Source organism: Indicator indicator, chromosome 3 (genome assembly GCF_027791375.1).
Source record: "Indicator indicator isolate 239-I01 chromosome 3, UM_Iind_1.1, whole genome shotgun sequence".
Classification (NCBI taxonomy): Eukaryota; Metazoa; Chordata; class Aves; order Piciformes; family Indicatoridae; genus Indicator; species Indicator indicator.
The window spans coordinates 20,179,741-20,194,355 of NC_072012.1; the positions used below are offsets into that span (position 1 = coordinate 20,179,741).

Sequence of the window (14,615 nt, forward strand, 5' to 3'; positions counted from 1 at the left end):
GTATTTATATAAACTCTTCCAATTCAGTTTAGTCTAGCTCACTTCATGAACACACATTCCCAGTATTAGAAGCCATTGGGAGTCACAACCAACCTTCCATTTGTATAAAGAGCAAACCTGACCACACATGGCTAACCAGAAAGATGCATGCATCTAATCTTCCCAGTTCCCTGCAGCAAAACTAAGCAATGAAGAACTGGGCTTGCATTCATGCTACAGCACTGATGATTTCTATCTCCTGCAGCAAAACTCTCAAATAAACTGGACTTGCTTTCATGCAGGATGCTAACTTGTTGATAGCACCACAACTATATTTAATGCTTTTGTCCCGGGGCAGCATTCCTTTCTTGTTGACAGTAAAATAGATGGTCTATGAAAAGGGATTTTTTGGTGCCACTATTTATTTTTAAACAATTGGGGAATAATGTAGGGACAACAAAGCAGATTCAATATTCTTCAAACATTTTCAAAATGAGTGAAACTAAAAGCATACAATTGATGCTCAAAGCAATTTCAGCAATACTGAAAGTGCTGGCATTGGAGACAGTGTCCTTTTCCCACAAAGCAATAGACTTGGCCTCATCTTAAAATATGTGGTGTCCTCTCAGATCTCCTCCACAGGACTTGTTTAAAACGCTCTTCAAATCAGGTTTTCTCTGAGACAGTCACTGGTAAAATGACACCAACAACTTTTCTTTACACAGTGCCAGTTTGGAAAATGGCTTTGTTTTCATTGTCTGCTGGGTACCAGGCTATAAAAATAATTGTGCAGGGAGAAGGTTATAGGAAATTATTATTTACTTCCACTGGGTGCTTGTGAGGTTCCATACAGAATGATGTGTCTGATTTGGGTGCCACTAAGATGATTAAGGTTCAACGCAGGTGTCTTTGAGAGGCTGAGGGTTTCATTAATCATCAGGAAATTATCTGCTTTATGGGTAGCTACCTATCTTATAGAATAGTATAGAGGAGATGAAGCTCGTCTCAGAGCTCTGCAGAAAAAAAACAACCAACCAATCAATCAAAAAACAAACACCAAAACCAAAACAAGAAGAAAACCAAAATAGATAGCATTCACAATCTCAAGTAAGGGAATTTCCAACTGAATATAAGGAAAACAAACAAAAAAATCATCATGAACAATTGTCCAGAGAAGTTGTGAAGGCTGCCTTGCAGATTTTCAAAAGTCTATATACAAGCTCTGTTCCATCTAATTTGGAAGTTAGCCCTACTGTAAATGTGGGGTTAAACTGGAAACCAACCTCTCTGAATTATCTTACCAGTCTACAGCTGCTTCATAAAGCACACTGTCATAAAGCAGCATTGCTGCTGAAAAATATCATTCTTCCTTTGACACAGTCTTCTTTCATCCTTCATGGTGGCATAAAGCATGTGCTGAATAAGGCTGTGTTACTAATCTGTTATCAATATACTTTTGGGAGGTCCTGAGGTGGCAGGTAGTGGGATAATTTCTTCCAGCACTAGGTGGCTATACAAACATCTACAGCTAAAACAGATCATGTCAGAGAAACTGTGTGGGAAGAAATAAGAAGGAGTGTGAAGACAACTCTTTCAGTGCCAGTATCCATTTTGCCACTTTAAGATGAGTAAGAATTAATGATTAGTTACAGGTAAAGATAGTTTTTTTACTGCTAGACTGGTGCCAAGGATGGTATAATTTTCTTTAAGGGAACATCTGACCAAGAAGAGTTTAAAGCAGCAATCTGCTACAACAGTTTATTAAACATAACCACTGAGCTAGCCAAATTCCTCCCTGGCAATTATGTTCTATTCCTTGAAGTTCCCTGCTGTAACTGCATACAGGTAACATATTCTTTTATTTCCCTACCCTACATATGCCAGCAAGACCTAGCACATTTCATCACTGGCACTGTATATAGGAGGCTATTAAAAAAAATATCTCTGCTAAAGAACAAAAAATAAACAAACCAGATTTCCTTTGCAGTTTGTTTGTCTGAGCAGTAGGATAGTGGTTTTATGAGTAAAGACTTGGGAGAGACTGTGCAACAGTGTTAATAGTTTTCAGTGGCAAGAGTTTTGTCTTTGACAGCAGAGGAGTTAATTCTGCCATTACCAGTGGCTGTTTTCAAAGCATAACAAACAACTTTCAGAATCAGACAGTCCACTGCTCAGTACTGGAGCAGACTTGAAGCATTCTCTATAAAAAAAAAAAAAAAAAGAAAAAAGAAAAAAAAAAAGTGCTCCTTTTGCTGTGGCTTGTTTGTCACATGGAGAAAGGAAATTCAACATGGATCCTGAAATCTCCTTGTTATGTTGTCTCCGCATTTCTCTGAGACAAGTTAGAAAAGTAATTCAGTTTAAATTACTGTTTGTAGCTGTAGTTGCCTGACCCTTCTGATTAGAAGACTGTTTATAATTAATTTTGTGCAAATATTTAATGTAAACATAGAATACAGACCCCTCAAAACCACAGGTACACAAAGGATTCTCTATCTTATTCCACATGACTCAGGATTAAAAATGTAAACAGGATTACATTATGATTTTTGCTGCTGGCTTGGGCAATGTTAGACAGCTTTTTATGCTCTTTAAGCCTTGCTTCCTTTTACACTGAAAATAATGATACTGTCTTTTTCACATTTTGTCAGCTGCCACTGGTATTACTATTGCTCAGGGAAGCAAACCAAAATTTTACAAGAAACAGTTTGTGTGAGCAGTTGAGAATATCTATCACAAAGGGCCTGAGACAGAAATATTGATTATTACTATGGTAACCGTTTCTATTAACTGAGAACATGATGATCACTTCAGACTTAATTCTGTTTAATGTTGAGGGCTGTATCTGTTCAACTGTGCTATACTGTGTGAATTTTACCTCAAAATTTGAAGCTGAGTGGGTAAAATTATGCTGGAGTCACTTCTGAGACATGACCTTCAAGACAATCAGCCATGCAGCCCTGAGTTTCACAATGATAATCCATTTACAGAAATAATTAACACCTCTACCACAGACAATAAACCCATTAAAATGGGCAGAGTAGTAGAAACTTTGAGTATTAATAAGTACCATTTTTTACATCAGATGGGCAGCTTGATAGTCCTCTCAGAGAGGCAAAAAAAGGTCAATTTCACATGATGAATCCAGATACTTTAGTTTGAAATTGAATGAGATAAATTCAGAGCCAATCATATTCATTACTATTGAAAAATTTGCTTCATATTCTTTTAGGAAAAGATCATTTCCTTCCAGAAACAGGTCACAATATGAAATTATTTTTAGTGGCTTTGACTGTCACTGTTACTTATGTTCTCAGTCTTTAACCACTTGTGTTAGGAACTCTGAACAGCTGTTCAAACCACTAAATAATGCCAAATACTAACGAGTACAGATCCTATGAATTTTTCTCTGTCTTCAATCATTTAATATTCAGTACATATATTAAGCAGTCTGACTTATTTCTAGGATTTTTCTGCAGCTGTTAATACTTTTTTTGACCCAGTTAGGTCACAAAATTGAGAGAGTCATATTCTATAAGAAATTATGCCTGCACAAAATTTTTTCCTTATGGATATAGAAACAATTTTTGTTTTCATCAGGTTGCTCACAAATAACATTGAAGTTGCAACCTGATGTGTGGTAATTAAACAGGAGTTTCATGTGATACTTTACTGTTCTTCAGAACTTTTTGTTTGGAGTTTCTATAGCATGTCAGCTGGTGTGGCAACTAACAATGGCCTGGCACTAGCTCAGCAAGTCATGAACACTACCCTAAGGGATAGTACAGTTTCATATTTTTAAGGCAATTCCAAGCAGATATTCAGTAGGTCTATAAGGTTTCTGTCCTAAAGTTTGTCTTCATTTTTAGTTAAAAACAACAACAAACTTTTTACTTTTTGCTCTAAGTTGATTGAAATTGTTAAAAAAGCATATGTAGTTCCTGCAGGTATGGAATAACATTCATGGGTGATAATCACAAATAAAATATTTTCTATATTTTACTGCAAATTTATAAGGAGTGTACAACAGTAACAATTTTTTTTCCACATTTGGGGTATTTTACATTAAAAACACAACAGATACATTTTAAATCATGTTATGCAAAGTGTCTGTCTTGCACTTATGGTTTGTGAGGACTTCCAATCCACTTCTTTCAGTTCCCACACGCACAGATTTAATTTTTAAACAGATATTTTGAGCAAGACTGCAACACTAGTCTTCAGAAGAGCAATACTGAATCTCAGAGATTCTTGATAAAATCAAGAATCCTTAGTGTGTAATGTTTGTGAGGCATTAACTCTTAAAACAGTCATACTGTACTGTGGGATAAGACAGAAAAAAAAAAAAAACAACAAAATGACAACAACAACAAACCCCAAAAGACCTCATTTCTGATTAAAGACAGTTGCCACAAAGCGTATCTACAGGAGCTGTCAGAGCTTTAGCTCAGTATGAGATACTTCTTTGTAGTCATTTATTGAAAAGATTCAGTTAATTATACAAGTCCTACTACTTAAGTAATGCCCAGGAGCTGAGAAAGATTTCTGATGAGTTACAAAAGGATAAGTTTGCTTTGTATGTACAAATGGATGATATTTGCTTCAGTGACTTCAAAAAACGTAAGGAGAGTTCTAAGACAGACAGTCAGATATTTTTAAATATTTATAAAAACTGTGTTTTCTTATTCACCTTTTCTAGGGCACATAGTTTTGAGAAAATTTTCATCAGAAACGTTTCCCAGTGGCAGGTGTTGTAAAATTGCTGTAAAATCTAGTTGAAGACCCACCAGCCATAGCCTCAAGACCCTGTACTTGGGACAGACTCAGCTCCCAGAAAAGGGAACGGAGGATCTGTGTTCTGTGTGGCATCAGGGGAGGCCTCAGCCTTTGAGATGTGAGATTTCCGGGAGTTAGTCTCTGACTTTTGGTTTCTTACCTCTTAAAGGTCCTGAATAAATGTTTTAGGTCATTATATTGGAAAGTTTTCAGGCTTGCACTATATTCTTTTTTCCTCTTACGTCTCTTCTACTAACCTTTCACATTCTCCCATTATCCATAATTCCCAGATCTCCCTTACTTATAAGAGGACTTCCCCTGTCTCACTCATTCCCCATGAAAGTTCAGAAGCTCAGAAAGACTTCTGGCATACTCACCTCTATAGAAGACTGAGACCTCTTCTATAGAGACATTCAGGCCACTTGGAACATAGATTTATCATTTTGAGCTTCACCATTGGTTTTTAAGTAATTTCTTTTACTTAACATCTTTGTTCCCAGTTCATGACCTCTGTAAAGAGGAGCACATTTTCTTTTCTCTTTTTCATTCCATCATCTCAGTCTTCATCACAAAGCTCTGTGAATGCATTTACCTAAGTGCTGTGCTGTCCCTGTGCTTTTTCTTCTGTTCTGTTTTTATACGGTATTTCTTGTTTGAATATACCTCTGTGGACTTTAACCACAGATATCAGTTCAACAGTGCAATGAAATGCCAACTTCAGGATATGTCTATTATAGCAGTTTGAGGGAATCAGTATTACTTGAAATGAAAAATAATGGTACTGCTGAATGCTGAAAAAGAGGGGGAATGTGAAGCATGTATTTCAATGAAAAGTAGATACTTTAGAATATAAAGATTTTTGACAGAAGGTTACAAACTTAAAAAAGAAAGAAATAAAGTGCATTTAACAGAAAAGTCTCAGCAGGAGATGAAAGAAAAGGATATCTGTCTGAACTAGTAGCAACTTTAGGAACCATTTCCGTATTACTGTAAGCAATGCTTTCAGGCTTCAGTCCTCCAGGGAATGCTGCATGTACTGTAGAATACTCTGCAAAATATTACTATCCATCTCTCACGAGCAAAATTTGGATTAACACATTTTCCCAGTTTTGGCTGAGCTGATTCCATGTTTATCCTAATTAATGGGAAGGATCATCCCTCATTGCTCTGTTAGACAGATTATGCAGGTAGTTTAATTCCAGTAATAGTTAAAAGTATTCATTTTTGTGCTAAAATTTCCTGTGTTCCCTGTAGTCAACCACAAAACACTTGCATGGTCCTGGAAGACAGATTTGGCTTTCTGTCATGTATTAGACACAATGAGCTTTATTAAAATTATCACAGCCTTTCTCATACTCTTATTAACAACAATTATTTCAGTAATCATACTTATTTAATGATGGAGAAATAGCATCTCAACAGTGGGCTGCTACCACTGTACCAGGCAACGTAGGTATGCAAAAGAAAATCTATTAATATAATAACATTACCTGTTTTCCACATGAACAGTCAGTGCAGAAGCATCTGCTCTGGTACTCAAGCTGTGCAGCACACACGACTGTGCTTACCAGTGTGTAGTTCCAGGGAGGGATGAGCAAGACTTTAAGCATATTTCACTGAAGAGCTCAGAGCTGCAGTATAAATCTGAGGGGGGAAAATCTAAAAATCATGATGTAAGGAATGAATAGGCAGGTTCTTACCAACAATCTCCTCTTCAGTTATCATGATAGTGTGCCTACTAGGTTTATAGCACAAGAGTGTTAATATACTGCTCTAGCTTGAGTATGCATATGAATATATTTGTGTATACAAATGCCAACTTCCACCTCCTTCTCAAAGAACGCTTTACAGAGTTACATATGCCACCATGTGTTAAGTAATTTTTTTTATGGGCTATAAATGACTTGGCCAAGCTGTGAAATGAAACAGCTTGTTCCACTGCTCTACCAGTGTGGGTTCAGTGCTTATTGTTTGTGCAGGAAATGTGCACTGAGCCACTGTCCATACCAACTGGAAAGAAAACACGTCATATGTGGTTCTTACACCAATTCCTATTCACTGTGTATGCTTCCCTGTGATAGGATGGGTTTATGAGAAACGGGAAATATCAAAATATCATATTATCTGCACCACTAAGTCAGAAAACATCAGTATTTTTTTGAGTTGTTTACCACTTTTGAAACTTGCAGATTTCCTTAACAAAACTAGGTAACATTTGCTCCTGAGGTCAGCACCTTATCCTTGAGCTGATTTTCTGTTTATCTTTCTAATAATATAAATTCAGTCAAGACCTGCATCTAATTTTATCCATCCACTTCTGAGGCTTCATCTTTTTAATTTCATCAGACCATATGTCCAAAACACTAAGCAGAATGAGATATCACCACCTGAGCATCTATCTGCCAAAATAAATAGGGAAGCTCCTACGTGTTCCTATAATGCAACATCTTTGGTTTACATTTAAATGTATAATAACAGTTCTTCTTATGTCTGACCTACAAATTTAGCAGAAATTATATAAATAAACTCTGTTTTCATGTCGGTCTGCTCCTGTTAGACAGATTATGCAGGTAGTTTAATTCCAGTAATAGTTAAAAGTATTCATTTTTGTGCTAAAATTTCCTGTGTTCCCTGTAGGGATCAACAGGCTTCCTTACAGAACTACTTCTCAAAAATGCAATCCTCACGTACTTTTGTATAGGTAAAAACCCATCTTACGTTCTCATACTGACATAGAAAAAGAGCTTGCAGACTCATTTGTCCTGCTTTAACAGAACATTTGTGCTGTATTACAGAAAGATCGTTGTAACATTGTGCAAAATGTTTTACTCAGCTGTGGTTATATCAAATACAGAGTTTTTGTCCCTTTAGCAACACATTTTCTCCTTGGCAAAACCGCAATACTATAGGCTTTAAATAATCAAGGTTCAGGTTGCTCTATATGTATGACATTAAATAGTGTTCTTCTTTCCCTCCATCCAAAAAGCCAGGGCAAAATGTGCCTTTCGTTATCAAAATTTCAGATGCGCTGTGGCAAGCTGTCTTTTATGCAGCTGAGTTTGCAGTGTCTGATATGTCTCCTTATGTAAGATACTAAAATTGTGAGAAGAAGATTGTGAATGTATATTTTGGCTCAGGCAGTGATTTGTTCACTGAGGGTGAAAGGCAGCAAAGGAGGCTGAAGAGACTTTTGCCTTCTGATATGTGAGGCTGTATAGTTCCCTCTTTCAGACTCCGGCTGCAGTTATCTTTGAATCAAAATAGCAAGAATAATTTTTGCCATCATTTCAGCTTTCTCTCACTGAAGTTATGGAATATGATAGAGATGTAGATCTGCAAATTTTTGATGCTTCTATCCTAATTTCACTTTCGAAAAATCAGATTTCTAAACTGAAGCCATCACCTTGCTTCTCAAATGTCACTGGAAACAAACAAACAAACAAACAAAAACCAACCAAAAAAACCCACCCACCCACCCAACCAACAACAACAAACAAAACCCAACCACCCAAATAACAACAACAACAACAACAAAAAAAAAAAGGCAGGCAACTTCAAAAGGTGTTTGTGCATCCTAAGGTATAACTTTAAGATGGTGCTATCCCTATCACTACAAGAAAGACATTGAGGCCTTGGAGCAGGTCCAGAGAAGTGCAATGAAATTTGTGAAGTCTGGAGAACAGGTGTAGTGAGAAGCAGCTGAGGGAACTGGGATTGTTTAGTGTGGAGAAAAAGGAGCTGAGGTGGGACCTTATCTCCTTGTACAACTACCTACATTAATGAGGGTTGCTTTTCTGCTTTTCCAGGTAAAACACAGGTTATGGGAGAAATCAAAATTGCATTAAAGAAGGAAATGAAGACAGATGGAGAACAGCTGGTGGTAGAAATCCTTCAGTGCAGAAATATCACATACAAATTTAAATCTCCAGATCATCTACCAGGTATTGCAGAGAAACCAGCTTCAAGATACTTTGAAAACATTAAGTAGGCTTTATCTGAAATCGTTTAACATCATTACTACAATGGGAAAGAAAATTGCTTCTTAACCAGAATGACATATTCTGTAGGACTCTTTGAAGTGCTTTTTCCCCCTATTAGCAATTTTAATGAAAGTAAAAATATTTTGTAGAAGAAAATTAACCCCCAGAAGTTAATCTTCTTTTTAATTTGTTTTTGATTTCTAAGAGTTAATCCTTTTAAAATTTAAATCAAAATTAGAACTCCCTTGGTTAATAAAAACCAATGTTATCTGCTGAAAATTTACATTTGGTGGAAAAATTTTATAAAAATTAAAACTCATGCTAATAATGTGTTCATACACACATAAAGACATGAACGTATTTATTACTTTAATGACAACATTCTAAACAAAAATACTCTTGGATTTAATGTAAATGAGAACAGAGTGTGGCTCTGCAAATTACCATGCTCTGTTTCTTCATGACACTTCCCATCTGTTGAAATCATTGGCAACCGACTATTTAAGTTGCTGTATTTAACACATTGAATTGTTCTTCCCCAGACCTGTATGTGAAGCTGTATGTTGTCAACATCTCTACCCAAAAAAGAGTAATTAAGAAGAAAACCAGGGTATGCAGGCATGACCGAGAGCCTTCGTTCAATGAAACATTTAGATTTAGCTTGAGTCCTGCTGGGCATTCTCTTCAGGTAATTTCTCATTTTATTAAAACCTAATTTTTGGATTTTGTCCCTGCTGTTATGGGCATTTGAGATCAACCTTCTACCCCAGTTGTTTGCTGAAAAAAAGAAAATTACAAAGGAAATGACACAGTTTCATAATAATGGAAATGTCAGGCTGGAGGAGACTTTAAAAGACCGTTTAACCCATCACTCCACCCTGAGGAATTATAGACCAGGCCTGAAAGTTACAGGCTTGATCTGTTCTTGAAGCATCCTAGAGAGCAAAGACTTACAAAAATACTTTTCTATGTATTTAGAAAGTTTAGTGTAATATCTAATGTAAATATGCCATATTTTAAAATTAAGTGCACTTGTCCTGAAATATTCTCAGAAAGAGCAAAGGAAGAGTGATCTGCTTTCTTTTTCTTGGGAAAAAAAATTGCATACTGAAAGGTTATCACCTCTCCTCTCCATTTTTCCAGGCTATATAAACCAAAATTCTTTGATATGTCCTGTTGCTTAAATGCCTAATCATTTTATCATTCTATCCAATTCTTCAACCTCTATAAAAGTTGTGGTGTCTAGAATTAGACAGGATAGTCGTAATCTCAGACATTGCAGAGCTACTGCTTATGCCAAGTCAAATATTCTCTGTGTACATTTGTACAGAAGACAACAATATTTTCAGTGTGTGGCACATCAAGTCACGTGGAACTGCTTCAGGTATAGTCCCTCTCCTGTGTTTCAGTTGTTAAGACAGGTTTGATCATTTGGTTAGATTTGCTTCTTTAGGCAGCTATAATTTCCTTTACCTACCTTTGTTTACTTTGACATGGATAGATAGGTCATACAAACCAGACATTCAGAGCTCCTCTACTCAGTGACAAGGGGTGGACAGTTCCAGGGGTATCTGCATTCTAATCTGAAGTTAAAAACATGCATTAAATCTAAAGGGAAGAATTTATGGGCATGCTAACATCCACTTAATGTGCCTTTTAATCTGTAAGGCAAACATAAATAAACCAGCTACATTGTGATGACTGGAATTAAACTGGATTATCTAAGTGCCTATGTCATACTTATTGGTTATATCATTAAAAATAAAGTAAAAATGTTGCTTACATAACAAGGCCAATAAAAAAAGATACTCTTTTCCCTGTATAAGGTGTTCTAATATCCTTATGGATTCAACAGACTCTGTAAAAGACATTACCTAGGAATATTCAGAGTGGTAAATAAAATCTTGCCTAAGAGCTAAAATTCCTGTAAAAGCTGTGCTTCTAGTCATGGTTTGAAAATGAAATCATAAGAGACAAGTTGACCACTAAAAAAGAAATTAGAGAGTATTGTGGAAAAATGAGCCATCAAGTTGTGAAGGGCTGAGATACTGAAGGAGGTAGCCATAGGAACAGCCAGTCTGAGACTTGGCAACCCTTCCTCAGAAATTCTGTGATATGTACTGGTGATGCACATCAGACTTAAGAGAACAAAGGTTGTAAAAGTCGCAAGGAATAAATCTCAAACAAACAAAAAATACCCACAGTGTTTTCTCTTCACACAACTTGGAGTTTGAGCTGTAAAATTTATTTCCTTGATACATTGTGGTGGCTAAATATTTTCATGGAAAGAGTAGCTGGACAACTAGACAAATTCAAGGGCAAAAATGCCTCAAAGTTTGTTAAATACAAACACACCACTTGTGAGTCAGGATGTCAATGGTCCACTGGTCATCACTGGTATTTTGGGAAAGTGTAACTATATGATTGCACTCTTCTGATGTTCTACCTAATACAGCTGGCTGGGGAAACCTTCAATGCGACCTAGAACATCTGCTCTTTATTTTTTAACAGTGGATTTGCTCCTATGGCAAAGCATGAAGCTGGATGATTCAATACTGAATTTGAGTGATGAACGTTTAGGGACAAAGAGATGGAAATTGTCAAAGGAGATTTGGGAGAGAAGGAAACAGAATAAAACTAGAACATAGGTACCAAAAATTGAATTGGGAACAAATAAGATCAGAGAGGGAGTAAGAAGAGATCGAACATGGTAATCATACAAGGTAAATTGAAAAGATACAGGAGAACCAAATGGAGGCAGAAATCAGGAAAAGGATCTGCACTCCAAAGACCAACACCAAGAGCTGTGAATATTAGCCAAAAAAATGGGACTGTGAGCTATTTAGAAAAATAAAAATAAAAATAAAATAAACCAAACAAACAAAACAGAAGAAAATTTCAAACCCAAAACCAAATAGCAACCAAAAAAACGCCAAACAAACCAAACCAAAACCCCAAATACCCCTTTGTCCACCCCTGCCCCCCCCCCCCAAAAAAAAAAAAAAACAGAGGAGAAAAGAGAAGAAAGCCTTGGGTGATCTGTTTAAGAGTATTTTGGATAAAGAAAAAAAAAAAAACCCTGATGATTAGAAACTGAGACTAGCTTATTCAAGATAACAAGACTCAAATTTAAACCCTGGAGCAGGGAAGAAACAAGGCTGAGAGACAGACAAACTGGAGAAGACAGATGCTCAGAGTCCATTTGAAAGGACTGGAGAGTGGGATCAAGCACAGAAGTGATGAAAAAAATTGTTACATTTTTTTTCTGTCCAGTAACTTTTGATGTATCAGAATGAAAACATTCTTCAGAAAAAATTTTGACAGGTTTCAGACAGGCAGTTGCCTCAGCCCCTGCAGCTTGCTTACTCACTCTCCTTCTTTCTCGGTTCCTTGGCAACCCACCTGGGACCCTTCTGGAAAGCGCTAAGCTCCTGGCTCCTTCCCTATCTGGCTCCTGCCTGACTGGCAAGCTGCAATTAGAAGTACATAATGTCCTATGTGAGTGTAATCAGAAAACTCCAGAAGAATGATTTTCACAGTAGTTCTGGTTTGACTTGCCAGCTTCTGAACTGTCCATTTCTTCAGGAAACACTCAACCAACTGGCCTAGAAAGGCACCAGGAGTGGAGGCAGTCAGGCTCTTTTCACCAAAGATGTGTGAAATAAAGGGGAGTTTCCTAATAGCTCAGCATCCTTCTCAAATCTTTTTAAGAAAGGGCATGTAGGTGTCTTAGATGTCTGGGTACAAACTTACTCACAACTGATATCAAAATTAGGCAGGGAACTGGGAGGATCATCCAAGAAATTATTGCAATTTTCTTAATTTCTGTGTTTGATTTTATTTATTTATTTATGTATTTATTTTTAATCATCCATTGTGATGTAATTTTTCCCTTTTTCACTTTGTTTCCAAAATCAGAATGGAAAATTTTCAAAAATGTTGAAGGTCTTGATTACTGGAAACTCTGGTTCTTCCACAGTTCTGTTACATCTCTACTGCCGTATGGTCTCTTTCAGCATCTCAGTGGAGTACAAAATTCTTGACTTCTGCTATTCTTCTGTTAGTCTAAATCTTTGAAACCAAGTAGCAAAATGCACTATTTTCTCTCCTGCTGGTTTACATAGAGAGTGAAAGCCTCCTACTGTTCTGTTACCTCACTTGCTCATTGCCAGAGGTCTGCTCAGTGACTGAATGTTACAAACCTGCTACAAATCCTATCATGGAAATACACAGTTGATAGGGGGGAAAAATGAAGGCATTCAGCTTGTTAATTCAGTTACTTAATAACTGTGAATCTATCTGAACATGTAACTATAACTCAACCCTCCAAGTATACATATTATCAAATTTATTTCCCCCAGAAACACATAGAATGATTCTATAAATTGACAAAATTAAACATGTCTTTCAGAGAAGTCTATTACTTGCATAGCATGAACCAGCTATATGAACTAGCACAGCATGCTAGCAAGAAAATTTGTGCCTGTATGATATAACAGGGAAAGGATTGAACCCCCAGCCCTGCATGGCTCACATAAGTACCAGGGTTATTCCTTGCCTTTCCCATTTGCCATGGCTGAACAAACAAGAGCTTTAACACTAGACACAATTCTGTGGCTCTCAGCAGAGACAATGCAGGAGTGAGATTTCAGATCAACTCTACATTTTAGGTTAGACTACTACTTGCTGAAGTCACCAGAAATCCAGACTTTCTCACACACACATCTGCTCCGAGTTAGGCTACATGTAGGAGACCTTCTGACTCCCATGCACTTCAAAAGAGTTGGTACTTCACCTGCATAAAGCTGTATCTTAAAGCTTGACCTTATGTTTGTCCTTGGTAACTAGCAGTTGAACAAATTGCTTACTAAAATTCGAGATTGTCATCTTCTAGTTGCTGCATTCCATGATAATAAAGTAGAACGGGGGGAAGGTTCAGTTTTCACAGACCTTTCTGTTGGAAAGATGACATTATATAAAGGGTTGTGGTCAGTGTTTCTTTTCTGTGGATATTGATTCAGAGTGCAACATTTCTGAATCTCATGTTTGCTAGTAAATGCAGTATATATGTTGGTAGTTATTATTTTGTATTGTTGTTGTTGTTGTTACTTTTACTACTATTATTGTTTTTCCAGATTCTGCTTGTCTCCAATGGAGGGAAATTTATGAAAAAGACACTGATTGGGGAAGCTTATATCTGGCTTGACAAAGTGGATCTAAGGAAAAGAATAGTAAACTGGCACAAACTGTTGGTCAGCTCCACACAAACACACTGAGCAGAGCTATCTGCTTAGGGCACAAAACCTGCAGAGTCTGCTACAAACAGCATCACTCCAAGACTGTAGTTTGATATCATTGTGTTTAGCTAGTCTTTCAGAATATAAAGTAGAAAAAAGCAGTCTCTGGGCTACGTAGCACACTTAAATGAGGGCTAGTACACTTGTTTTGCTGCAAAAGACAGCAAAGTGAAAGCAAACCTGGGCCCAGAATTTAAAGTGAGGCTGTTTGAAATGAAGACCGATACGAGGGCTCCAAGATGTTGGACTCTTTGTGAAGAGAGTAACTGGAAAGGAAACGATGAAGGCTGGAAGGCGGATGTTAAAGCAGAGTTCAGCTGCAGCTGGAGGTAGTGTGATGGAAAGAACATTCTGGTTTTCTATGCAACCAGAAAGATCATTTTATGCAAAAGCACCTAGGGTGACTGACTTTCCAAATAGCACTAATTGAAAGTGCAAAACACATTCCTCTGCACCTTAGGATCTCTGATAATTTGCTGTAGTGAGATTATGCCACTTGATACAAACTGCAAGGTGTTTGCAAGAGCAGTAAAGTTATTTTATATTACTTTTTCTCTTCCTTCTTTTCCCTTTAAAAACTATG

General features: G+C 36.9%; 1 protein-coding gene across 1 annotated transcript in view; it reads left to right on the forward strand.

The window, feature by feature from the left end:
* The window catches only part of PCLO (piccolo presynaptic cytomatrix protein), a 310,190-nt gene extending 296,179 nt beyond the window's left edge, over positions 1-14,011 (forward strand). The window contains exons 25-27 of the mRNA XM_054399702.1: positions 8,562-8,696; positions 9,278-9,423; positions 13,871-14,011. Of these exons, the coding sequence (XP_054255677.1) occupies positions 8,562-8,696; positions 9,278-9,423; positions 13,871-14,011 (422 nt within the window). The remainder of the gene's footprint in view (positions 1-8,561; positions 8,697-9,277; positions 9,424-13,870) is intronic.
* Positions 14,012-14,615: the final 604 nt, after the last annotated feature.